Source organism: Tachypleus tridentatus, chromosome 6 (assembly GCF_004210375.1).
Source record: "Tachypleus tridentatus isolate NWPU-2018 chromosome 6, ASM421037v1, whole genome shotgun sequence".
In the NCBI taxonomy this organism is placed as follows: Eukaryota; Metazoa; Arthropoda; class Merostomata; order Xiphosura; family Limulidae; genus Tachypleus; species Tachypleus tridentatus.
Window position 1 is genome coordinate 148,308,164 of NC_134830.1, and position 27,211 is coordinate 148,335,374.

General features: G+C 34.0%; 1 protein-coding gene across 1 annotated transcript; it reads right to left on the bottom strand.

The window, feature by feature from the left end:
• Positions 1-76: 76 nt before the first annotated feature.
• On the bottom strand, positions 77-25,153 carry LOC143253985 (neprilysin-1-like). Its single transcript, XM_076508667.1, has 15 exons — positions 25,006-25,153; positions 24,590-24,682; positions 22,688-22,827; positions 20,130-20,352; positions 17,684-17,782; positions 15,096-15,173; positions 14,085-14,191; positions 12,603-12,661; positions 11,464-11,515; positions 10,263-10,330; positions 6,353-6,483; positions 4,880-4,945; positions 3,364-3,477; positions 1,442-1,518; positions 77-335 (listed from the first exon to the last, which is right to left on the bottom strand). The coding sequence occupies exons 2-15, from the start codon at positions 24,629-24,631 to the stop codon at positions 230-232; spliced, it is 1,362 nt and encodes a 453-aa protein (XP_076364782.1). The 5' UTR covers positions 24,632-24,682; positions 25,006-25,153; the 3' UTR covers positions 77-229.
• Between the last annotated feature and the right edge of the window lie 2,058 nt (positions 25,154-27,211).

Consider the following 27,211-nt stretch of genomic DNA (forward strand, 5'->3'; position numbering starts at 1 on the left):
TTCATCAGAGGATAAAAAAATTAAGTTAGTTTAAAAATCGGTAGATAAAAAAGTTTATAAAGAAGTAAAATTCATGTGCTTTTCTTAAAGGAAGAAACTTTATTAATTTGAATTTACAGGTTTTTCTCTCTTTTTCTTCTTATTCCAATAATGTGTCTTCAGATTGGTTAATGACTTCCGTTGTTTCCAGCCGGTAGTTTTAGTTTTTTCAACATTATTCCAAACACCCTCACCAGATGACGCACCGTTCCTTTTTTGGCTTAACCATATTGTCACCTTCTTTACAGTTGAAAGTTCGAGCAAATTCTTCAAAATTGGACACAGAGCCCCAAACTCTGTCGAAGAGTATTTCCAGTTTATTTATGAAATAGACCGTGGATAAGTATGAATGTCTAGAAAAGTTTTTTAAACAAATTTTAGTAATTCTAACTTTAATATTCGTACAAAGCTACCCGAGGGCTATCTGAGCTAGCCTTCTCTAAATTAGCAGTGATATAATAGAGAAAAGATAATTTGTCCACACCACCCACCGCCAACGTTTAGGCCACTCTTTTACCAACGAGTAGTAGGATTGACCGTCAAATTATAACTTTTCCACGGCTAAATAGGCGAGTATTGTCAGAGACGATAATTTGAACCTGCGACATTCAGATTGCAAGTCGAGCGTCCTGTGACCTCACTATCTAATAACTGCAGTTTTTAATTATCTTAACTCTTACTTGCTTCGCCTAGAGTCACTGACCAAGGTGTGAATTAGTGAGTAACTATCTCTGTGTTACAACGACGTTCAGTTTTATAACGTGGAAGGTTTGTTTTTATGTTTTGTTTGAGTTTTAATTTTGCGCAAAGCTACACGCGGACCATCTGCGCTAGCCGTCCCTAATTTAGCAGTGTAAGATTAGAATGAAAGCAACTAGTCATCACCACTCACCGCCAACTCTTGAGCTACTCTTTTACCAACGAATAGTGCGATTGACCATCACATTATAACGCCCCCCACGGCTGAAAGGGCGAGCATGTTTGGTGCGACGGACATTCTAACTCGCGACCCTCAGATTACGAATCGAATGCCTTAGCACACCTAGCCATGGAGGGTTAGGCCCACAAAGGAGAACAAATCACTATAAAGGTATGGGAAGAACGAATAGTTCGTCCATCTCCCCAGTGGCACAACGGTATGTATGGAGACTTATAAAGCTAAAAATCGGGGTTCGATACTCGTGGTGAACAAAGGACAGATTGTGTGGCTTTAAGCTTAATTCAAAACAACAACTATCTCCCAAATCGAACTCCGGATTTTAGTGTTGCAAGTAGGCAAACTTTCAACTGACCCACGAGGGGAGTACAACAATAAAGTACCATATAGGTGTATAAAGGAAACATAAGAATATTCAACAAAGAGTAACCGACAGAATATTTTGAATCAAATCAGTAAACGTACCTGTACTTAGGCGGACTATGATTGTCATACTGGATCATGCTCTTTATGGCCTGGGGTCGGGCTTTGCTACACCAAACCTGGGTAACAGAACAAACGTATTTTACTCAATACAATCATTCTTGAATTCATAGCTCTTAACTTATAAATAAACTAGATATAAGCTCATTTTTATATACAGAATAGTTTAAGTGAAAACTATTCAATAGGCTTAGCTTAGTGAACACTAAGAAATAAGAATAGCTCATACATAAACTAAAGATAATCTTATTTATATATATAGAATAGTTTGGGTTAAAACTGTTCATTAGGCTTAGCTTAGTGAACCTTAAGAAATAAGAATAACTAAAAACATACTATCTCAAACTGACATTCGTTTTATCATAGAGAACAGAGAACACACGAGTTGTTTCATGTTTGGTGCAAACAAAGCAGACGAATAAAACATAAAAACATAATAATAATAGAATTAAGTAAACTCTAAATATTTGATGAGAAGCAATAGTGTGGAAAATTTTCGAAACAAAACGAGTTGGAAAAAATTTAATTTATAAACTAAAGCTTAAACAAAACATATTTAAGTCAGTAGTGGATATTGTAGAATGAATATTTGGTCTTAACAGAAACTGTGAATTCAGTCTAAGATAGATGTTTCTCTTTGTAAATACTGTACGTTGTGTCAGGGGAGTTTTTACTCACGGCTTTTATGAATAAAAATTAAAAATATATCTGTTACTGAGCGATATATGGTTATATAATACTGCTAACAAATGGCGCTATTCATATTTCTACCAATTTATTTAAAGTGATTCCCGCAAAACGGTTTATTTAGATTCATTGGTCTAGGGACTTACTTAGGGTTAAGTTACTCGCAATGAACACAGTACATAGCCTAACGTGGCTTTGCTCTAAAATACCCCAACAAAAAAAACTGAGGTCGTAAGATAATATAATTTCTTCCAAATTTATGTGCTACCTTATAATAAAAATTCAAGTTTAAATAACAGCAACAGAATTATTATGAAAGCAAAGAAAGATATGTTAAAATATGTCAACCATATCCAGTGAGGCTCTTCTCGCCCAATACCAGGGCTAATAAGGATGGTTAGGATACGATAGACACATCAGTCATTGGGGCATTATTTATATCATTACTTACATGAGCAACAATGATCATAATGCGAACTATGCTAAGGAAGATAAATGTATACTTCCGCGAACTACGGAACTTTGGATCCACAGTCCGGCACACTAACCACTAGGGGTCACTCACCTCACCTTTTGATCTTTGTAAACATGTTCCCTTACCCCTGTCACCTAACTAAGGAGAAGCATAGAAAAGAAAGTCACTGAACCACTGGCAACTTTCACAATACGATTTAACAACGATTATTTAAGCTGTTTGTGCTACTATTAGCTAAGCATAGCGTTAAAATGTGTTGATTTGTTTGCTCGTAGTTGGACACAAAGCTACAAAATGCTATCTGTACTGTGCCCAGCACGGGTATCGAAAATCAATTTTTAGTGAACAAGCCCACAGTCTTACCGCTGTGTCAATGGGAGGCAAAATGTATTGAAGCCTAACAAATTATATATATATATATATATGTATGTGTGTGTGTGTGTGTGTGTGTGTGTCGGTTTCTTTTCTTTACGAAAAAGAAAAAAGCACTTTTTTTTATTAAAGTGTTTCTAAATTACGTAACCGGAAAAGAACAAAATGTCCGAAAAAACAACAAAACAATCGGCAGGAGGGAATTACGATTGTTAGGATCCCAAACTTAAAAATGAAACAACAATAGTTTTATCATCTGTAACGTACAATCAGTACTGGGTGTAGTTAGTTGTTAGATTACGCATTCGCTTTGAAAGAACACGTTTATAAACTGTTAATTAGAGACGTTTTAAACCCCGCTGGTTCTTACGTTAGCAAATGCCAAAAAGAAGAGTTGGTCAGGTGTAATATCTTTAAACTCGTCTCCTGGCAATCTATAATTCCTGGCTTTGTCTCCATACTTGAAAGTATAGGTTTGGTAACCCTAAAATAATCAAAAGAATGACATCAACGGTACAAACTGTACATTGCAACAATAAATATAAAGAAGTTTGTGGGTTACAGAGAGAGAAAGATAGTTCTAATTAATCAATTCTAACTAGTCTAACTCATGTAAAAAATCTACAAAATTAACATTTCTTATTAATACAAATTACAAACTAGATACTAAACTCAACACCAGAGTACCAATAAATGAGTAATATTCAACATGTGCTGAAAACACCTAGGACAAAAAACTCTTAAAAAACTGAAATAGAAGCCTTTATAACCCGGGTTATAAGGGTTTCTATTTCAATAAACGGGTAAAAGATTTTCTCGAGGAGTAAATATTCCGCCATCTAGCGGCAATCACTAATATTACTTCGAAACACTTTTGTCTCAGTGTTCACTTTTTTCAGGTTTACTTGTCTTTATTTTTTACGACAATTAGATAATACACTGTGCAAAGAGTAAACAGTGATGATTTACATCATTCCACAAAAATTACTTTCTAATAATTATTAAAATTTACATCCCATAATATTTACAAGTTAACTTTAAGAATATTTAAATTATTTGGAAACTAAAGTCCTTTCGGAAACAGTATGGCCCGGCATGGCCAGGTGTGTTAAGGCACTCGACTCGTAATTTGAAAATCGTGGGTTGGAATCCCCGTCACACCAAATATGCTCGCCCTTTCAGCCGTGGGGTCGTTATAATGTGACGATCAATCCCACTGTTCGTTGGTAAAAGAGTAGTCCAAGAGTTGGCGGTAGGTGGTGATGACTAGTTGCCTTCCCTCTAGTCTTACACTGCTAAAATAGGGACTGCTAGCGCAGATAGCCTTCTTATAGATTTACGAGAAATTCAAAAACAAACTTTGTAGTTTGATTTAACAGATTTTAAAATCCGTTTCACTTTTCTAACTCAAAAATATTTTTATTTTTATAGTTTTTAACAGTTTTTAAATTTAATTTCATGTTTATAAACCTAAAAATATTTCTGCAATTTTTTAACAGTTTTTAAAATTCACTTCACTTTTGTAGAACAAAAAATATTTTTATGTTCAGTTTCCGGCACTACTTTCGACGATGCTCATTATAGAAGAGATATATAGGCCAAAACTACACACGTATATATAAATTCAAAAGGAGTTTCACTGTGTAATGAAACACTTATATAAAGAGCTCATATCGTTTAGTTTTGCCCTGTCCAAACTGGAATATAATTATTTCGATCAGTTAGTAATCAGTTGTACGTAGAAAGAAAGTCATTTCCGGATAGATCCAGCTTTCCTTATAGGAAAGTAAAATGTTTGAAAAATCTTCCCTTCCTTCGAAAAATAAAAGTGAAAAATGTAGAATGAAACATAAGCAGTTTTAAAAGTTTTCTAAACTTCCACTTACTTTGTAAGCTTCTCTCAGTCCTCCATTGTCAGCAATGTTTTCTCCGAGAGTGTTTCTCCCGTTCAGCTGTGCACGTAAGAAGATTATTAAAATCATATTAAACCGGTTTACATAATAAAAAAATGGTATTACTGCGCGACTAAGAAATAGTATCGATGGATTGTTAATTTACGTTGGGCTTCAATATAATTATTTTATACAGCTATGTCTCTTAAAATAACTAATATTTAATCTGTATTTATATCGCAACTGTCACAATTTAACGTTTATACGTCTCAAGATAATCGGTATAATTGCTTTGTTCATATAACAGTTTAGAATGAGTGCTTTTATTTACGAGACTAGAGGGTGTTCCAAAAGTCACTGTGCACTTACATATTTATTAACAGACATGTTTCAATAGAGAATACAGAAGGTAAATATGAATGACAATTATAAACAATGTTGAAAGTGACCCCCGTTGACATCAATACAGGCTTGGATTCTTCTTATTTGCTATCAGTTGGTGGCTTGAAATAGACTGAATAGACACATTATTACAAAACTGTACAGTGACTTTCCGAACACCCTGTATTATGATATGAGAGAAAGAGCTAGACACCTTCAAATCAGTACCATACAATATTTATTAGAACATTACAGTTACCATACAATATTTATTAGAGCATTACAGTTATTGTTATTTTCTAAATGAGTCTAGACTGTAATTTATCTCGTTTTGATCTCACGACAGCGAGTTCAATGGTTTATGAAGAGCAAAAAGAAAAAAAAACAACAACTTTAGGTTGGGTTGTTTTATATTTCGCGCAAAGCTACACGAGGGCTACCTGCGCTAGTCGTCCGTAATTTTTGCAGTGTAAGACAAGAGGGAAGGCAGCTAATTATCACCGCTCGCCGCCAACCCTTGGGATACTCTTTTACCAACGAATAGTGGTATTGAACCGTCACATTATAACGACCCCACGGCTGAAAGGGCAAGCATTTTTGGTATGACGGGGATTCGAACCCGCGACCCTCGGATTACGACTCGAGCGCCTTAACCACCTGGCCATGCCGGGCTGTGAACAAGTTAAAAATACCAGCACGGCCAGGTGGTTAAGGCGCTCGACTCGTAATCTGAGGGTCGCGGGTTCGAATCCTCGGGACACAAACCATGTTCGCACTTTATGACGTTATTATGTGACGGCCAATCCCATTATTCGTTGGTAAAAGAGTAGCCCAAACGTTGGCGGTGGGTGGTGATGACTAACTGCCTTCCCTTTAGTCCTACACTGCTAAATTAGAGACTGCTAGCGGAGATAGCTCTCATGTATCTTTGCGCGAAGTTAAAAACAAACAAACAAATTATTTGCGTATAGCTGAAACATAAAATGTATCGTACTAGGGCCTTATATTGCTCTTTCTCCTTCATTAACAAATTGTAATTTAGAAGTTTGGTTTGGTTAGTACCGAAACAGAAATAAACGTAATTACTTTAAGTTGTGTAGTGTCATCTTTAAAGTTGCTATATTGATCAACAAAACACTGAGCTTTCTTGTCAAACTCTTTCCGGGTTTCCTCGGACCACCACAATTTGACATTTCCCTCCCCATCATAAAGACTACCTAAAAACAATGAAACAATAAAACTGGTTGTAATTCCAACAACGTGTGTAACCAACCGCAAAGTGTTGTAATTTATAACTCTAACAGCAATGATTTTCGAAAAAAATGGGAAAACAGACACTGAAACAATTTAAAGTGTCATCCCAAGATAGATCTGTTTATTTATTAGATATTACACGGACATTAAACAATATCAATCGACTAAAACACCAAGACGAAGATAACAAGACAAACACACTGAGCTTCCTTCAACACACGGTTTTGTGGAATTTTCTAGAATATACGGCTCAGACATGAAACTAAATTACGTTCTATGTGACCTACACCCATCATTGAATATAGAAAAGACCATAATATAAATCACAAACATTATCTCAATTAAACCTACACTACCGACAATACAATGAAGTTGACGTTCTCTCGAATAAACGTAAACCAGTCATGACACTCTATGACGTCCCACTGACAACACTATGTGACGTTGATGTTCAACTAAAATAAACCTATATTAGTGACAACACTATGTGACGTTGATGTTCAACTAAAATAAACCTATATTAGTGACTACACTCTGTGACGTTGATGTTCAGCTAAAATAAACCTACATTAGTGACTACACTCTGTGACGTTGATGTTAAACTAAAATAAACCTATATTAGTGACTACACTCTGTGACGTTGATGTTCAACTAAAATAAACCTATATTAGTGACTACAGTCTGTGACGTTGATGTTCTCTCAAAGAAACCTACATTAGTGACTACACTCTGTGACGTTGATGTTCAACTAAAATAAACCTATATTAGTGCCTACACTCTGTGACGTTGATGTTAAACTAAAATAAACCTATATTAGTGACTACACTCTGTGACGTTGATGTTCAACTAAAATAAACCTATATTAGTGACTACAGTCTGTGACGTTGATGTTCAACTAAAATAAACCTATATTAGTGACTACACTCTGTGACGTTGATGTTCAACTAAAATAAACCGATATTAGTGACTACAGTCTGTGACGTTGATGTTCAATTAAAATAAACCTACATTAGTGACTACCATCTGTGACGTTGATGTTCTCTCAAAGAAACCTACATTAGTGACTACACTCTGTGACGTTGATGTTAAACTAAAATAAACCTATATTAGTGACTACACTCTGTGACGTTGATGTTCAACTAAAATAAACCTATATTAGTGACTACACTCTGTGACGTTGATGTTCAACTAAAATAAACCTATATTAGTGACTACAGTCTGTGACGTTGATGTTCAACTAAAATAAACCTATATTAGTGACTACACTCTGTGACGTTGATGTTCAACTAACATAAACCTATATTAGTGACTACAGTCTGTGACGTTGATGTTCAACTAAAATAAACCTATATTAGTGACTACACTCTGTGACGTTGATGTTCAACTAACATAAACCTATATTAGTGACTACACTCTGTGACGTTGATGTTCAACTAAAATAAACCTACATTAGTGACTACACTCTATGACGTTGATGTTCAACTAACATAAACCTATATTAGTGACTACACTCTGTGACGTTGATGTTCAACTAAAATAAACCTATATTAGTGACTACACTCTGTGACGTTGATGTTCAACTAAAATAAACCTATATTAGTGACTACACTCTGTGACGTTGATGTTCAACTAAAATAAACCTCTATTAGTGACTACACTCTGTGACGTTGATGTTCAACTAAAATAAACCTATATTAGTGACTACAGTCTGTGACGTTGATGTTCAATTAAAATAAACCTACATTAGTGACTACCATCTGTGACGTTGATGTTCAACTAAAATAAACCTATATTAGTGACTACACTCTGTGACGTTGATGTTCTCTCAAAGAAACCTACATTAGTGACTACACTCTGTGACGTTGATGTTAAACTAAAATAAACCTATATTAGTGACTACACTCTGTGACGTTGATGTTCAACTAACATAAACCTATATTAGTGACTACACTCTGTGACGTTGATGTTCAACTAAAATAAACCTACATTAGTGACTACACTCTATGACGTTGATGTTCAACTAACATAAACCTATATTAGTGACTACACTCTGTGACGTTGATGTTCAACTAAAATAAACCTATATTAGTGACTACAGTCTGTGACGTTGATGTTCAACTAAAATAAACCTATATTAGTGACTACAGTCTGTGACGTTGATGTTCAACTAAAATAAACCTATATTAGTGACTACAGTCTGTGACGTTGATGTTCAACTAAAATAAACCTACATTAGTGACTACAGTCTGTGACGTTGATGTTCAACTAAAATAAACCTACATTAGTGACTACACTCTGTGACGTTGATGTTCAGCTAAAATAAACCTACATTAGTGACTACACTCTGTGACGTTGATGTTCAGCTAAAATAAACCTACATTAGTGACTACACTCTGTGACGTTGATGTTCAACTAACATAAACCTATATTAGTGACTGCAGTCTGTGACGTTGATGTTCAACTAAAATAAACCTATATTAGTGATTACAGTCTGTGACGTTGATGTTCAACTAAAATAAACCTATATTAGTGGCTACACTCTGTGAGGTTGATGTTCAACTAAAATAAACCTATGTTAGTGACTACAGTCTGTGACGTTGATGTTCAACTAAAATAAACCTATATTAGTGACTACAGTCTGTGACGTTGATGTTCAACTAAAATAAACCTATATTAGTGACTACAGTCTGTGACGTTGATGTTCAACTAAAATAAACCTACATTAGTGACTACAATCTGTGACGTTGATGTTCAACTAAAATAAACCTATATTAGTGACTACACTCTGTGACGTTGATGTTCAACTAAAATAAACCTATATTAGTGACTACAGTCTGTGACGTTGATGTTCAACTAAAATAAACCTATATTAGTGACCACACTCTGTGACGTTGATGTTCAACTAACATAAACCTATATTAGTTACTACACTCTGTGACGTTGATGTTCAACTAAAATAAACCTATATTATTGACTACAGTCTGTGACGTTGATGTTCAACTAAAATAAACCTATATTAGTGACCACACTCTGTGACGTTGATGTTCAACTAACATAAACCTACATTAGTTACTACACTCTGTGACGTTGATGTTCAACTAAAATAAACCTATGTTAGTGACTACACTCTGTGACGTTGAGGTTCAACGAAAATAAACCTATATTAGTGACTACACTCTGTGACGTTGATGTTCAACTAAAATAAACCTATATTAGTGACTACAGTCTGTGACGTTGATGCTCAACTAAAATAAACCTATATTAGTGACTACCATCTGTGAGGTTGATGTTCAACTAAAATAAACCTATATTAGTGACTACCATCTGTGAGGTTGATGTTCAACTAAAATAAACCTATATTAGTGACTACACTCTGTGACGTTGATGTTCAACTAAAATAAACCTATATTAGTGACTACAGTCTGTGACGTTGATGTTCAACTAAAATAAACCTATATTAGTGACTATCATCTGTGACGTTGATGTTCAACTAAAAGAAACCTATATCGATTAAGCAACGGAAACCATTTACTTTTGACAAATTAATCATTCCTAATCAATTTTGATTTGTAAACTCAAATTCATCGTTTTGTTTGCTATAATGACACGATGATGTTTACGACAGTAAAAATATGCGACACATATAGATATACAGTGTTTAACCCTTTAGTTATTAGCCCTATCAACTAACATGGAATTCTGAAGTTAAATAAAGCTATCTTCTAGATTTAAAAATACAAACCTTGGTCGTCAAAACCATGTGTTATTTCATGTCCAATCACCATTCCAATTCCTCCAAAATTCATAGCTCTGAAAGAGGAAAACAAATTCAGTTTTGTTGAACTCAGAGTAATTTTTCTCATCCCTAAACACTTGTCCAATATAATACTGATACAAATAATATAAGTAGAACTATACAGCCTGCAATGTTTAAAGAACAACGACTACATTAATAAAATGTTGTTTTAAACTAAGGACATCCAATGAATGGATTCTGTTGCAACCAATTCATTTTTTTTATTGTAAGTTTTCTGTAACTTTTGTACACGATAGAGCTAACTATAAGTGTACCAAAACGTCTACTAGTGGTATTAAGACAACCGCTCTATTAGAATTCTTATTTTCAAAGACTGATAATAATTATTGAAACTGTGAGAAATTTATAACACACAACATATCACTGAGATAACCATGATGCCACCAGACAACAGTCGACACTGACAAACTGTTGTTTTGTGACACACTTGGTCAAAACGCCGAGTTGTTTCTTAGTATAAATACGAAGTGTTTTAATTTCTTACAGCAACACATTTAATAAACAATACTTCGTTAAACTAAACTTCAGATCATGAATTAGTTACATTAAGTGAATAATGAGATTTTGTGTCTTGTAAGTAAGTTATATCTAACATTTCTTTAATGCTAGTGTTATTAATAGTGTTTGTCAAAGTGTAATATATATATCTTACCATATTTACATTTCATCATACATTTTCTTAGGAAGATTAATTTGTATTTTTGGCCTATCACGTGAATTCAAAAAACATTTAAATCGTCTAAACTATGCAAACCTTGTAATGCATAGTTAGGATTATGACCGAAAATGTCGATAACAACAAGGATAGCAAACGAACAAGTAATCGTCAGAAGTTATAAAAATGTTTAGCTACGAGCTACATTTCTTTGACCAGAAGTTAATAATAAACAGTAGGTGAACCTGGCACTTGTTTATAAACCTATAATAATAACTTGTAAGTGAAACAGTTATAAAAAAACACAGAGAAATGTCTAAAAATCATCCTTTTAAATCGATATTTGGAAACATCCATATGGATTCGTTCATCACGTGTTTTGAATATAAGTGAAAAGTTGATGACGATAACTTTAAAAAGGAAAGCGACAGTTGGGAACACGATATGATCAGAACACAACAAGTCACTTACATGGGTCTATCACTGAAGAAGAAAGGGTTTTGAAGAATACCTGCCGGAAAAGCTGAAACAAAAAAGAAGACGTTATAACAAGACTATAGGTAATGATCCACATTATTTACTGATTCAAAAATTCAATGAAAAAAGGCACATTTCGCTTCTCTTCACTCAAATGGAGTAAATACTCTTATAGATAAAATCTTAACTGTAGAGATACTCGAAGAACACTGTTGTTCTAATGTTCATATTAGAGTTAACCTCTAAAACCGTAGAACATTCAGAAAACAGTACTGGAAGCAAAGCTTATGACATTCAACAATGAAACAGTAAAAAAACAGTACTGGAAACACAGCATACGTGATGGAATTATAAAACTTTCTCAAAACAGTACCGGAAAACAGCACATGACATTCGACTATAACAGGTGCAAAACACCACTGGTACAATATCAAACATTCCCACTTCATTCCTGAAAAAAAAGGTCCATCTTTCGAAAGCACTCTAGTTATATATTAGAGTTACCAGTTATATCAATGGTGCACCATATCACATCAAGCAACAACACATCTAAAATATCAATGGTACAATATATGACATCAAGCAACAACACATGTAAAACATCAATGGTACAATATATGACATCAAGCAACAACACATGTAAAACATCAATGGTACATTATAGAACGTCAAACAACAACACGTGTAAAAGATCAATGGTACAACATATTATATGAAATGATAACACATGTAAAATATCAACATTACATTATATGACATCAAACGACAAAACATGTAAAATATCAATGGTAGAACACATGACATCAAACAAAACACATGTAAAATATCAATGGTACAACATGACATTAACCAGTGATGTTAGAGCAAAAACAGGGATGTAGCTCTAGATGAAAGAAAAAAATTCAATATTTTCATAGTATATAATAAACAATGGTTATAACCGCAGTTACAGATATGTGCCTCTTAAAGAGCATGAAAATATACAGAAAGTGCACAGCATACGATACGAAGATACTCGAAACCAAGGAACGAATACAATCTCAACATGTGGGAAGTGGTTAGGCTAGATCCAATTCCAATATAATACATCCTAGATAATGCAATATGGACATCTATATATTTTGTGAACTTACTAATGGAGTTAGCCAGAGGACTGTAAAAAGCATTAACCACAGCAGCCCCGGTTACCCATCTGAAAAAAGGAAAGAAAAAGAGATTCCATGAATATTTTAATTTTGATTGTCCAGAAAGTTCTTCCTGGGAAGAAATGCTTCTCAACTTAATGATATATTGTTCATAAAATCACAGGAGAGATAAAGTCAGGATGATCGTTCTAAAACAAGACCCTACCGAGGGAAGTTGGAACTATAAATAGTGATTATAAGTATAATATAACACTTACTAAGTCCGTTACACTCGTGATGTTAGGAAAAACACTTAGGTTGAAGAAACCAGTTTAATGCGTGAAAACTACACTACCTTATAATCCGAATATTTACGAAAGGTTGACCTTTCTTTTTTGAGGGGGACAAACTATTCTATACCAATTTCGTTTCGGAAGTACTCGATAATAATTTCGTCTCGGAACCACTCGGTTGAGAGTTCGTATCGGAATTTCTCGACATTATTTCCGTTAAAAAAATCATTATTAGAGTTTGGGTTTTACAGAACAAATAACCCAGAGCTGATATTATTATTATTTAAAGAAATTTTAAAATTTGTGGTAAGTTTCAGTAAATATTAGAATTTAAAATTGTACATAACGTGAAATTTCACCTGAAATATGATCATGGAAGAAACATTTGTTTGTTTGTTTTTGAATTTCACGCACAGCTACACGAGGGCTATCTGTGCTAGCCGTCCCTAATTTAGTAGTGTAAGACTAGAGGGAAGGCAGCTAGTCATCACCACCTACCCCCAACTCTTGGGCTACTCTTTTACCAACGAATAATTGGATCGACCCTAATATTATAACGCCCCCATGGCTGAAAGGGCAAGCATATTTGGTATAACGGGGATTCGAACCTGCGATCCTCAGATTACGAGTTGAGTGCCTTAACCACCTGGCCATGCCAGACCCTGGCTTCTTTATGCATATGTATTTGTCGTGAAATTAGCTCATATTTTTTTCATATCTACTCTTACATAAATACATTTGCCTCGAAAGTTGTTGTTTTGAATTAAACACAAGCATACACAATGGGTTATCTGTGCTATGCTCATCACGGGTATCGAAACCCAGTTTTTAGCGTCGCAAGTCTGCAAACATCCCGCTGAGTCACTGGGGGTGTCTCGAAATTCGCAGCAAGTGGTGCCTACCTAACAAAGCAACATAGCTAACTTTCAGCCCATTTTCAAACCCCTTCCTACACCTAATTGTTGTTTTTAGCTTATGGACTTTTTTTTTTTTGTATTGATACTTATTTGAAAACACTTCCAAAAAATATGAAATAATTATATATTTTCTTATTGAAAAAACGTATTCTCTAAAACATATAAAAATATTTTACTTGTTTCTTGACCTCGTTCGGGAAATTAGTGTCTAGAGCTTTGTTTGATTAGGGAGCGTAATAAAACTTAAATTAGGCACTACCAGATTTTGTACTAATACTTACTTTTCACGGTGAAATGGTTCATACAACTGCTTGAGACTTTTTTCTGATAGAAATCTTAATATATTGGTGTAAGTACCAAAAAAGTCTTCGGTTGAAATATTCTCTATCTATATAAAACAAATGTACGTCATAGTAGCTAGAACTCAGTGTTATAAAAAATAATTTGATCATTATTTTCATTACAAAAATAAAACGCAACTGTTGGGTGACATTTTGTAACAACTTTGAAAGTAATTTTTGCCAGACCTGTGTTATTTCACTAATTATCTAAACTAAATCTACAGCCAACTGACAAATTTCATTACGTGGAAAGCAATTAATTACTAATGTATATAATATATTGATTTTAATATTTACTTTTAGATGTCCCCTAGGGAGAGTTTTCACAAAACGTACGTCAGTGAATTGAATTTTATGGATGGTATAGAATAATTTGAATAGCACAAAATCACCAGCTAGAATTGGGAAGTAGTAAGTCGTAAGTTACTGACTGACAAATGAATCTGTGTTAATCCAACACCTTAAAGTTTGAGTTTAAGTTTTATTCAAGTACTAAATTATTAGAAACATGAGATAAGTTAACAAATTACCTATTTACTTGTGATATTAGGCCTATCGCTTGGTTAGTGCCAATTTTACGTGAAATATGTAGAACTTTCAGTTGAAGAAACAAGACACTTTTATTTCGTTAAGTGGACTGGAATTTTCATTATTTAAAAAAATAAATAAAAAATTCATCCAAGAATAGAAACCGTTACAATAATATCACCCTTAATTTATTAATCATTAAAACTATTAATAATCATTTTGCTCACTTTGAGACATTTAAAATGCCTTTATATTCAGTAGTTATATGTAATACAAATATTCTAGAATTTGTTTAGCTTCGTAATTTTCATTCTAAGAAATGTAATTCAGTAAATTAGATATAATCATGTTCATTAAAACTAATATTACAACACTTTGTTGTTACATCTAAGTAAAAGCTCCAGTTTATAAATAAGTACTCACCTCCATAAAATAATAATTCAACTCGGTATCATCTTTAATCCATTCTGGGTAACCAATATTGTCAATCATCTGGCCTACCTGCAGTTAAAAAAAATGTGTTAGTAGCAACTAAGTGGTTTCTAAGGTATACCGAAACTGTTTAAGGCATTGTATGACGTTGGGAATTTTCGATACAGGTAAACTGCAATGAAAAGCTAAAATATAATATAATGCAGTAGTTACAATAACCTAAGCCTAAGTAGGCTTAGGAAATAAATGTGAAATATTTATTAACTCTTTGAACAAGGGGATTATTCATTTAAAATTTAATTAACCACACTGCTTTAAAGTATAAAATGCTCAGAAAGTATATTGTGTAAATACATGTCATCATTCAAATAAAACTTGCCTCACTATTATGCAATACTTTCGAGTTTAGTACTTACATGTTTTGAATCTATTTATACTAAGTATTCGATAACGTAGTTTGAAGAATCTTTGGAAAGTATGGACATGGTACAGTTTTGGTTTTATTGATCTGTTCGTGTCTGTTTCTAGAGTGGAGAGACGTTTCGCCTTATTATACTGAAGTCTAGCTTAAAGAAGGTATCAGAATAAGAGCCGAAACATAATCATGTTTTATAAACAGACAATAGCAGTTCACTGAAGCTAAATCTTTACTATTTAATAATGTGATTAAATCATTATTTCTGACACATTTTTGTTGCTAATGTTTTCAGTAATTAATGTAGTTGAAAAGATATTCAAAAAGTTCACAAACCTTTTATGTGACTTTTCCAGACACGTTCATTAGCTTAGATTTCAAACTTAATTACATTTTAAATTCAATACGCAAACATATATATTGAGTTAATGGGCCCCTAAAGGTTAAGTAATATGATACTACACTAGCTTCAGTTTCTACAGTCTGAGTAATATTAAAAGCCTATCATAAAATTTATGTAATTCAAAAACTAATAAAATAAATGATACATTTTGTTGCTGATATTAATTACTACAGTTTTCTACCTTTAGACAGCGTTAAATCAGACGAAGTCAACGTATAAGAGAAAACTTTCGACAGAAGAATCTATTACCACGTGCAGATCAATTATTCGTTCAGATAAAAGAAGTTACAATAAACCTTATGACCGTAAGTCAAAGGAAACATAAAAATAGTAACACAGGTGGAGTATCTGATACACCGTGTACCAGGTAAACAGGAACACAGGTGGAGCATCTGATACATTGTGTATCAGGTAAAGAACACAGGTGGAGAATCTGATACACCGTGTATCAGGTAAACAAGAACACAGGTGGAGTATCTGATACACCATGAAGCAGATAAACAGGAACACAGGTGAAGTATCTGATACACCGTGTAGCACGAAAAGAAGAAGACAGGTAGAGAATCTGATACACCGTGTAGCAGATAAATAAGACAGGTGGAGTGTCTTATACACTGTGTATGTTGATGCTAACAACAGCATTCATTAAGAAAAAACGAAGAAAGAAACAAATTTGAGAATAATATTTCAGCTCCAAACTAAAGTACGTTTACAACAATCTCAAGGATATATATAATGGGTTCTACGAGTACCAGAAAAGAAGTTATTTGGTTATGACATAAATCTCATGGGTGTCGTCATTGAACTTGAAGGATTCGATAAAAGGAATTGTTTGTTATGACATCAATCCGTGGGTATCGTCATTGAACTTGAGGGGACCCAGAAAGGGAATTGTTTGTTATGACATCAATCCGTGGGTATCGTCATTGAACTTGAGGGGTCCCAGAAAAGGAATTGTTTGTTATGACATCAATCTGTGGGTATCGTCATTGAACTTGAGGGGTCCCAGAAAGGGAATTGTTTGTTATGACATCAATCCTTGGGTATCGTTATTGAACTTGAAGGATTCGAGAAAATGAATTCTTTGGTTATTGCATCAGTCTCATGGGTATCACCACAGAGTTTGTAAACTGTGAATAACTAATCATCATAAAACGGTTTTTAATTTATCAAGAGCGCATAACACATCAACGATAAAAATGAAAAGAAAATTTCAGAACAGAAAGAACATGAAAAAGAGCAACAAACAAACAGCATACACACACAAAACAAAATAAACTGGAGGGAGAGATGGGCTAGAAAGAAGCAGGTGGATTTCTAAGATCCAAACCAATCACATAACATTACCTTATTATAATTTGTTTTATTATAGAAGGTTTTAGTAACTTCCTTTTCCCCCATTCACTGGTGCTGTCTTATTCATGAAACTAAATATCTAATCTTTCTTATGATAACAGTTAAACCCGGCATGACCAGGTGGTTAAGACACTAGACCCGTAATCGGAGGGTCGCGGGTTTGAATCCCCGTCACACCAAACATGCTCGCCCTTCAGCCATGGGGGCATTATAATGTTACGGTGAATCCCACTAATCTTTGCTAAAGGAGTTGGCGATAGGTGGTGATGACTAGCTGCCTTCCCTCTAGTCTTACACAAATAAATTAGAGATGGCTATCGTAGATAACCCTCTGGGACTTTGTGCGAAATTCCACAGAAAAAACACAATAAAGAACATAGTTTACATAACAATATAAAATCTTACCTTATTAAGAGCATATTCTTTTGTTTTCTCGTCCATCCATTCATTCAGCCTCACCAATACTTTAAACGCTTCGTGTAGTTCGTCAACCATAAGTTGTGTCTGAAAATTTGGTATACGTTCACACTTGTGAGTGTGGCATTGCTGTTGTATGTTTAATATTTTCATTTCGTTCTATTTTACAAAGCTTTACTTTAACCACTTCAATACTCCAATTTAGAATAACTTTTGTTAAACGTGTTGGTCACCAGATCGAAACTTCACAAGGATTTTTTTTTTTTTTTCTAAACTACAGCAAATATTTAAAGCATAATTTATAACATTAACGATAAGGACTGAGCTGCTATGTACTAGTTTTAATCGATATACTTTTACAATAAAATTATTGAGGACACATTCATAGGCTGAAAATAAATTACAATAGCAGGAACAATAATAAAGCTTCCACTTTCTTCCGCATGGGTGAAATGAATGGCTAATAACTTACGTAGAATTGTTTTAATCTAAAGATTTAATAATTATTATGCTAACACTTTAATTAATTGTGTATACATGTTCGCATTCATGTACTTGGATGATTATGAGAAGAACCTGGTTAGCGTTTTGGGCTTTGTATCGAAAGGTTCAAGGTTTGATCCTCGACTTGTGAAAGAACATGCTTAACATTTTCAGTTGTTTTGGATTTGTAACTTTGATAGCAAGTTTCATTATTCGGAGAAAATATAATATAAAGAGGCCCATCTGTCGACTGGTTGCCCTCTCTCTGGCCAACAAGTTTCAATTGTGGACGCCTATGCCTCAGGGTTTTTATCTAACAGCTTAATCCACGTGTTATATGAAGTGTCATGTATTACTGTAGTGTTAAATACTTAGTGCCATCTTAAGCATTAAGATAACTAACTACTTGTTTTTAGTTTTCGTTTATTGACAAATAACTTGTGTTTGTTCGTGTAGCAAAGCCACAAAGGGCTATCTGCTCAGCCCACCGAGGGGAATCGAACCCCTGATTTTAGCGTTGTAAATCCGGAGACATACCGCTGTACTAGCGGGGGACGTGACAAATAACTATTCACAAAATGAGAAGTATATATATATATATCGCATATTGCGTTGTTATAATATCCAGCAAGAATAAGAATTTTAAAAGATTATAGCAGCTGACAAACGTTAAGAACAAAAATTCGTTAGGCTTAAGCCACCTATGGGCTAAATAAAGCAAAATATCACACACCAGTTTGATATTTTTGCCAGTAAACGACCATAACAAATGTTGGAGCGCTAGTACTAACACTATGTAAATATTTAACTTTATTAAATCCGCAAGTAATAAACGACCCGGTATGGTTTAGTACATAGAGCACTCGACTTGCAATCTGCAGGTCGAATCCCATCACATTGTTATAATGTGTCGGGCGTTTCCACTCATTTTTAATAAAGTGGGCGGTGTTGACTAGCTGCCTTCCCTCTATTTCATAGCTAATAAATTAGGGACGGTTAGCACAGGTATGTATCCCTTTAGAAGGTTTTCGCGAAATTCAATAAACAAAATCCTAGTAAATAAACCACACACCACGAACAGTTCATCACTATGTTCTTTACAAAGCTCAAAACATCATACATGACGAACCTTTTAAAACTAAGATTGTGTTCGTTTGTTGGAAAGCACAAAGTTGTAAAATGAACTATTTTTGCTTTAATAACCGCGTTATCGAACCCCGAGTTTTTTTGCCCCTCCCCAGACAAACTAACATACGAGGTGATGAGGGTTTTTTTTTTTCATGCACTACAAACTTAGTGATTTTGTTTAGCCTCCCCCCCATGTAATTCAGCGGTAAGTCAGTGGGCTTATAATGCTAAAATAGGGTTTCGATATAAACTGTGGCCAGAACACAAATAGCCAGTTTTGTAGCTTTGCGCTTAAGAACAAACAAATAAATAAATTGATTGGTGCACCATCACTGTTCATTACGACAAAGAGAGCCAGTCACTGAAACCTTGCTAAATCCCATTGATTTATAAGAGCGTTTTTCTAGATTAACGCCACCTGGCGGCTCAACAGTAAGTCAATAGGTTTATAACACTAAATAAATGGGGTTTCGATAACGCGGTTAGAAAAGCACAGACAGCCGATTATGTAGCTTTGTGCTTTACAACGGACAAACAAACAAAATTTTAGTTTGAAACACAGAAGGCTATAAAACGAGAAGGAATCTTCAATAGCCGCAGTACTTGAAATTATTTTTAGGCAAAATTAGAATAAACTAATCTATGCGACCTTTCGACTGATGCATTTGACTTTTTGAGTCCAAAACTGTAATCAGATCTCAAATTGGTCTAGAGATAACGGAGCTTTGAACTTCAAATTTGTACTTGAAAAACAACAAAAAAAGAACCGTTTATCAGCCACTATGCCGCGGCTAAAAACACATTTCTAAACATTAACACACACCTCTTGTTTGGATTCTGCTTCGAAATGTTTATCGACGTACAGTCGGCCTACAGTTTCAGGCATCAATGAGTTGACAAGGTTGGCACAAACAAGTTCCAGATTCTCGAGTTCCTGCACTCCTTGAGTAATCTTTTTGAATTCAAATTCAATTGTACGAAACTCTTTCGTTGTGAGAGGACCAAGAAGTTGCACTAATCTCCATCCAACGTAGTTTATTATATCGCTAAGAGGATATAAAGGAAATTAATTATTCGTATTTTATTAGCATATTTTGATTAGGTAAGAGTTTTCATCAACGTTCTTAACTTCAACATTAGGATTTATTACTGACCTAAACCTCTTAAGAAGGTCAAATCTCATGACACATTATTAGGATTACAGCCGAAAATGTCGCTAACAGCGATGCCACCCAACTGATGAAACATTATAAGTTTTCATTAAATTGAGCAAATGTGGTTGGACAGATTTATTATTAAATTAACACTGCATCTGTACATCATACTTTCATAAGCCAATAATAATAATCAATGCTATCCACGAGGCATTACCTGATTGATCACTGGCTTCTTAAAACGCGTGATTTAAATTGTGTTGTGACAGAGAGAAGGTAGACGATGTTATAGAATGATTACAAGTATTGACCTGCTGAAGTTTCAAACTAATTTTACAGAAATATTTACATAACTAATAAATGGAAAGAAAAAAAAAAGAGCTGGAAACTACACGATGTTTGTCTCAATGGTAAACTTGGGGACTTATGACGGGATAGTTATAGGTTCGATACCCGCGGTAGACATAGCGCAGTTAGAGGAATGCGCTATAAACAACAAACAAACCAAGTAACCGTTCGTATTTGTAGAAGACGGAGATCTAACCATGAGAATATAGGTATTTAACTCGTATTTGTTGAAAATATGGATTCATTTTCTTCACATATAGGTGAGAATTTTACAGGGAAATCACATATGTGAGTGAATTTCAAAGAAATTCATGGTCACCCGATCGCTTGCTTAAGAGTGTCTGTGTGTTTGCGTATGTTTTCTTATAGCAAAGCCACATCAGGCTATCTGCTGAGCCCACATTTGGGAATCGAACCCCTGATTTTAGTATTGTAAATCCGTAGACTTACCGCTTGCTTTAGAATTTACGGAAAATGTATTGTCATCTGAGCACCTTTTTATTTTAAGAGATTGGGGGAAAATACAGGTTTGCCTGAAAGCATGTTTAAACGTTTAAGGATATTATATGGTAGCTTTTAACCCTGCTTAAAAAATTAGTAGAAATATAGGGTCACCTTAACACCTGCTCAAAATGTAAGGATAATGTAGAGTCGCCTAAAGAAGGTAGGAAAAATACAGCGTTGCCTGAACGCCTGTTTAACGTACGAATATCAATAATGTCACACGTTAACTAGAATCTAATACAAGATGTTGATGTTTTAACACTATTTTCAAAGTGTAATGAAAGAGTTGGTTGTTTCTTTTTATATAAATCTACCTTTAAAAATACACCAATGACAATTAGTTATTCTGCTTTAAAAATGCGTAACAAACATAGAAGTTTACAACGGTTAAAATTATCAAAGTTTACAACAATTAAACTAATGAGTAAAAGAATTATTGACAAAGCACTGATAATAAATTTATATAAACAACTAAGGCCTTAGGATAGTCCGCGGTTCGATTCTTTGCAGAGAACAGATAACTTAGTAAACAGTCTTGGATTTAAAAACAACAACCATTCTTCATGAAAAAGAAATTAAAATTATCGATTACCATATGATTCACGTTTAGTTCACCGATTGCCCGTAAGGAGATGAGAAGTTTTCATGTTATGATAATCTTCGCAATTAATAAATTTTTATTACATTTCGTGGTAGTTGTATCTTTATAGATTATGTTTTCATCATTCTGAATGCAATCATTCTTTTTTAAAATGTTTATCTGACGATCCAGTTTTTCTTTATTTGACAAAAATTGTGTGTGTGTTTTTTTCTTATAGCAAAGCCACATCAGGCTGTCTGCTCAGCCCAAAGAAATATTGTTTCAAATTATTTAGCATTTAAAAAAAAAACGTTCGTTCACCATATTATTCTACTATATTAAGAATCTTTGTTTGTTTGTTTCGCGTGAAACTACACGAGGACTATCTGCGCTAGCCATTCCTAATTTAACAGTGTAAGACTAGAGGGAAGGCAGCTAGTCTTCACCACCCACTGCCGATTCTTGGGCTACTCTTTTACCAACGAATAGTGGAATTGACTGTCACATTATAACGCCCTCACTGCTGAAAGAGCGAGCATGATGGTGCGAAGAGGATTCAAACCAGCGATCCTCAGATTACAAGTCGAACGCCTTAACCCATCTGGCCATGCTGGACCAAGAATCTTTGTTTAATTAATACTGTCAACAGCGTGGTTCATTTTATGTTATTAATTTATATTAAAATGTGTTGAATGTTATAATGTAATTTTATAACATTTATGTGAAACTAATGTGCTTAACTGTTCCATTGGATTGTGTTCATTAAATTAAGCTACATAAAAAAAATATCATCACCTATCGTTATAATTTTTTATAACACCAGCAAACCCTCTCAAGTACTCCAAATCAATGTCTTGTACGTTCACCTCAGTTTCTGATGTGATGTTTTCCAGGCTGTCCGGCAGGTAAGTGTTTAAAAATTTCTCCCATTGAATCTGAAACAAAATCAGATATTCACATTTAGACAAATTAAAATATCATATAACCAATACAATAACCAATGAAATAAGGCAGTGGTTCCCCCTATCGACATCACTCTAACTTACTTTTATTTGGGTAACACCCTTGTTACCGCATGCAAGATTTTTTTTTCAGTGTTCTTAATTATTCTTCGTTTGGTGAAATTCTGGCGACATCCCGACCAACTTGCCGCTGCAGACAGTTTGGAAAACATTATAATAAGGCTGGATAACGAAGAAATCACTTTTTAGAAAATAAACGTTTTGAAATGGTTTGATTGAAAATGACAAAATGTTATTGTGACGTCGTGCATTTATAATAAAAAAAATTTAATTGTCCAGTAAATCCTTCTCCAAACATTTATTTCCAACAATAAGGTGTTATAATTTCGTCCCCGGTACACTGGCAGATCAAATAAAAAAGAACGGTAAATCCAAAAACCTGAAGTTCTTCGGGTTACTAGTGGTAAGTAAAAAACTGTTCACCTAAACCAAACAAATTTCTTAGATATGAAATAAACTTACTATTATGTATTTATTTGAATATCGATATTTCTTTTAGTTAAATATATATGTAGAAACTAAATACATATTTCTAGAAACTCTACTCTCGAGCTTATAAAATATAGCCAACGCAACGCAAAAACACAGTAAATATTGTTGTTTTGCTATAGTTGGTATATTATAAGCCTAGAAAGCTATAATCGGGAAACTACAGATATTTAAACACGAACGTTTATAGATTTCGAACATCACAATCTGTTTAACTTTAGCGTATTGATATCGGACTTTAGTATTTTACAAATACATTATAAAACTTCGGTGTTATCAATGAAGAGGTAGATAATTCTCCATTAAGTGAATTGTACTTACATCAACTCAGAATTTATTCGCTCATCGTAAACCAACGATAAAATATTCAATTCTAGACCAGATAGACTATTCAGTATTATTTGTAAGTTTGTAAATCTTTTATACATAATTCATTATTTGTAATAACTGCTATTATAAATTGTATTATTGTTTGTATATTAAAATATATTTGCGTCTTAATAAAAAAACTGTGTGCATTAATATTGATGTCAAAAATCATAAATTTGATATATATCGACATTTAATTAACTTATAATTTACAATTGAACTCAGCTTCAGGCTATTTTAAATCGTAACATGAAACATAATAAATTATAACACGTAACACAGTTCACCACTGTTTGAGAATTAGTGATGGGCTGTGAATTCGTGAAAACTAGTCTGTTTTTATCATTTCTGCATAAAGTTCACGTTTTGGAGACCAACGCTCTCTGTTATTGGAACATTGTAAAACGTTTTAAATTTTATTATCGCCCAGTATACTGAATATTACTAATTCTGTTAATTAAATGCCACAATATACGTCAGCAAATCTATTAAAGAAACCACATTAATTGAATATTTATCATACGCATGGCCTGGCATGGCCAAGCGCGTAAGGCGTACGACTCGTAATCCGAGGGTCGCGAGTTCGCGCCCGCTTCGCGCTAAACATGCTCGCCCTCCCAGCCGTGGGGGCGTATAATGTGACGGTCAATCCCACTATTCGTTGGTAAAAGAGTAGCCCAAGAGTTGGCGGTGGGTGGTGATGACTAGCTGCCTTCCCTCTAGTCTTACACTGCTAAATTAGGGATGGCTAGCACAGATAGCCCTCGAGTAGCTTTGTGCGAAATTCCAAAACAACAACAATCACACGCATACTTACATTTTCAAGTGTAACGTTTTTAGCTATATCCGACACTTTCATTATGGTGTTAACTTTTCTCGGGTCACGTCTATTTTCTGGTAATACAGAGTACTGTAAAAGAAGTTTTTAAATATCAGAGTTTTTACATGACGTACAGTTCAAATATCATACAAAATATAAATTAATATATATACATTACAAAAGTATAAAATATAAATTAATATATATACATTACAAAAGTATAAAATATAAATTAATATATATACATTACAAAAGTATAAAATATAAATTAATATATATACATTACTAAAGTATCGTTTATATATTATTCTCAACACTCAATATAGCCTTAGGCCAATATTTCACCGTAATAATACTTAATTACCGAAAACGTGACACACGACAAGTGTTAGAAAAAAAAGGAAAAAAATTACCTTGGCTAAATCTGATTCGAGTTGAAATATTTTATCCGCAAGATCACTAAACTTTTCGAATCGTTTTTTTGTTTGTCAGAATTTTCAAACTTTCCATCATGTATGTTTTATAAGCTTCAATAACTTTCTGATTTTCTGTGTCGCTTGGATTCATCAGTTGTCGTTGGCCTATTCCAAACGAAGGTTGGTCCAACTTCGAAAAACGAAAATGTTTGAACATAAACAAAGCGTTTTTTTTTCTAACTTATTTTAGAAAATGCGAAACTTTTCACAGACTGGTATACAAGTACATTACCATTGGTGAACTAATGTAAATATTTTCATAAACTTACACAGTTTTCTATAACAATTATAATAACATTTTCAATAATCGCCTAATTTTGTAATTCTTTCTGTAAGAAAATGCCGCAAGAAACGTTATTAATTTATTGTTATTAATAGTTGGCTTGAACGTCTGGAACTCAATAGGCGGTTGAAGCCTTCATACCTAAACTACTAAGTTTAGAAAACATTGCGAAATCAACTGTCCAGTAAATTATTTTATTATGCGTAAGATAAGTCGTTCACGAAGTATTAATGGGAGAAGAAAAACAAACCAAAATATTCATATGTGAAACCAGCTTCAGTTTTGACATCTAGTAGAACAAAACAGACATTTTCTTTTAATAATACAAAGTTAATTTAATTTAGAAAACTCCTAAAGGTTTTTTTTTATAACTTTAGTTTGGTAAGGCCTAGATATTAAACAAACACCTACTCATAACACTGTCGGTTATGGCATAACACAAATGTTAACAAACATTTTAAATCTAGTTAAATCTTCTTACATAGATTATATTTTTCGTAGTGTTGTACGGATTTGCATACACGTAGAACGATATCATTATGCTGAAGCCTAACTCCTTCCTTATTCTTGAAATAGCTGTGGTCCACTCTTCAAGTATGTCTATTTCTAGCTCTGAATCACTGAGTGGCCAGCTTAGGTATTCTTCCAGTACTTTTACAAGAGGTTCAATCCCCAATTCATCTCGCTTTGCTAAAATGAAATAAACAATATATGAATACCAAAAGTATATTCAATAACACATGCGTAACTACAATATATATGTGTATTTACATACACATAGACACACATATATATGCTTGTGGAAATAGTTATAGAAACAGTAACTAAAATGTGTCTATAAATACAAATATTATGGGTTTAATCCACCTATATTGTATAAACATGAATAACAGTAGGGTACAGACACGTGTTCATTATTTACACTGTAATTGTCTTTCATCCAAGCCATCAGACAGCGCCACGCTAGCATAATACTCATAAAAGTACAGGGAGTCGTATTATTCTCAATACCAGTATGAAGAAAGTAATTATAGCACCAAGGATTGAAATTCGCATGACAGAAAAATGGAAATGAACGCTCAGACTTCATGCGACAACTTTGTCAGCATTTCATGTTTCAGTTTGTGAAATTTGAGCTGTTGATGTAAGAAGCAGTCGAGGTAGAAAATCAGTCTCTTCAAGACTGATGTTAAGTAATTCATGGGATGCTCTTTACATGGAATGCATTGATACTCGAATATAGATATTATCAGTGAATTAGCTGTAAGTTTGGTTTGGCTAAATTTCGCGCAAAGCTACACGAGAGCTATTTGAGCTAGCCGTCCCAAATTTAGCAGTGTAAGACCAGAGGAAAAGCATGATTAGTCATCACCATCCCACCGCCGACTCTTGGGCTACTCTTTTGCAAATAATAGTGCTATTGACTGTAACATTATAATGCTGACGACGGCTAAGGGCGACCATGTTTGATGTGACGAGGACTCGAACCCACGACCCTCGAATTACGAGTCAGGGTGCCTTAACCACCTGGCTATGAGGCGCCTTATATATCAGTATTCGAAAATAGTGTATTTCTTATTCATCACACGTTTCTCTTAATTAAATGAACACAGTTACCTTCGTCCTTGCAAGCCTTGTAGAGAGTTTTAGTCTTTTCCACGGCTGATTCACTGTCACTAGTATTTTCAAGTAGAGCTGTAACACACAAAATAAAAACTGTGTGAATAATAGTCACTTTGGTAGTGTTAAACTATATGAATAACAATAATTTTGGAAACGTTAAATTATATATGAATAACGGTCACTTTTGTGGTGTTAAACTGTGCGAATAACGATCACTTTGGTTGAGGTTAAACTGTG

What these genes read in the sequence shown, in the direction of transcription:
- LOC143253985 (XM_076508667.1), bottom strand. Translation starts at nt 24,631, where the DNA reads ATGAAAGTGTCGGATATAGCTAAAAACGTTACACTTGAAAAT. An exon ending in AAGAATATGCTCTTAATAAG is followed by an intron (nt 15,174 to 17,683) that starts GTAAGATTTTAT and finishes TTTTAACTGCAG; the next exon opens with GTAGGCCAGATGATTGACAA. An exon ending in TCTTTTTGGCATTTGCTAAC is followed by an intron (nt 1,519 to 3,363) that starts GTAAGAACCAGC and finishes TCTGTTACCCAG; the next exon opens with GTTTGGTGTAGCAAAGCCCG.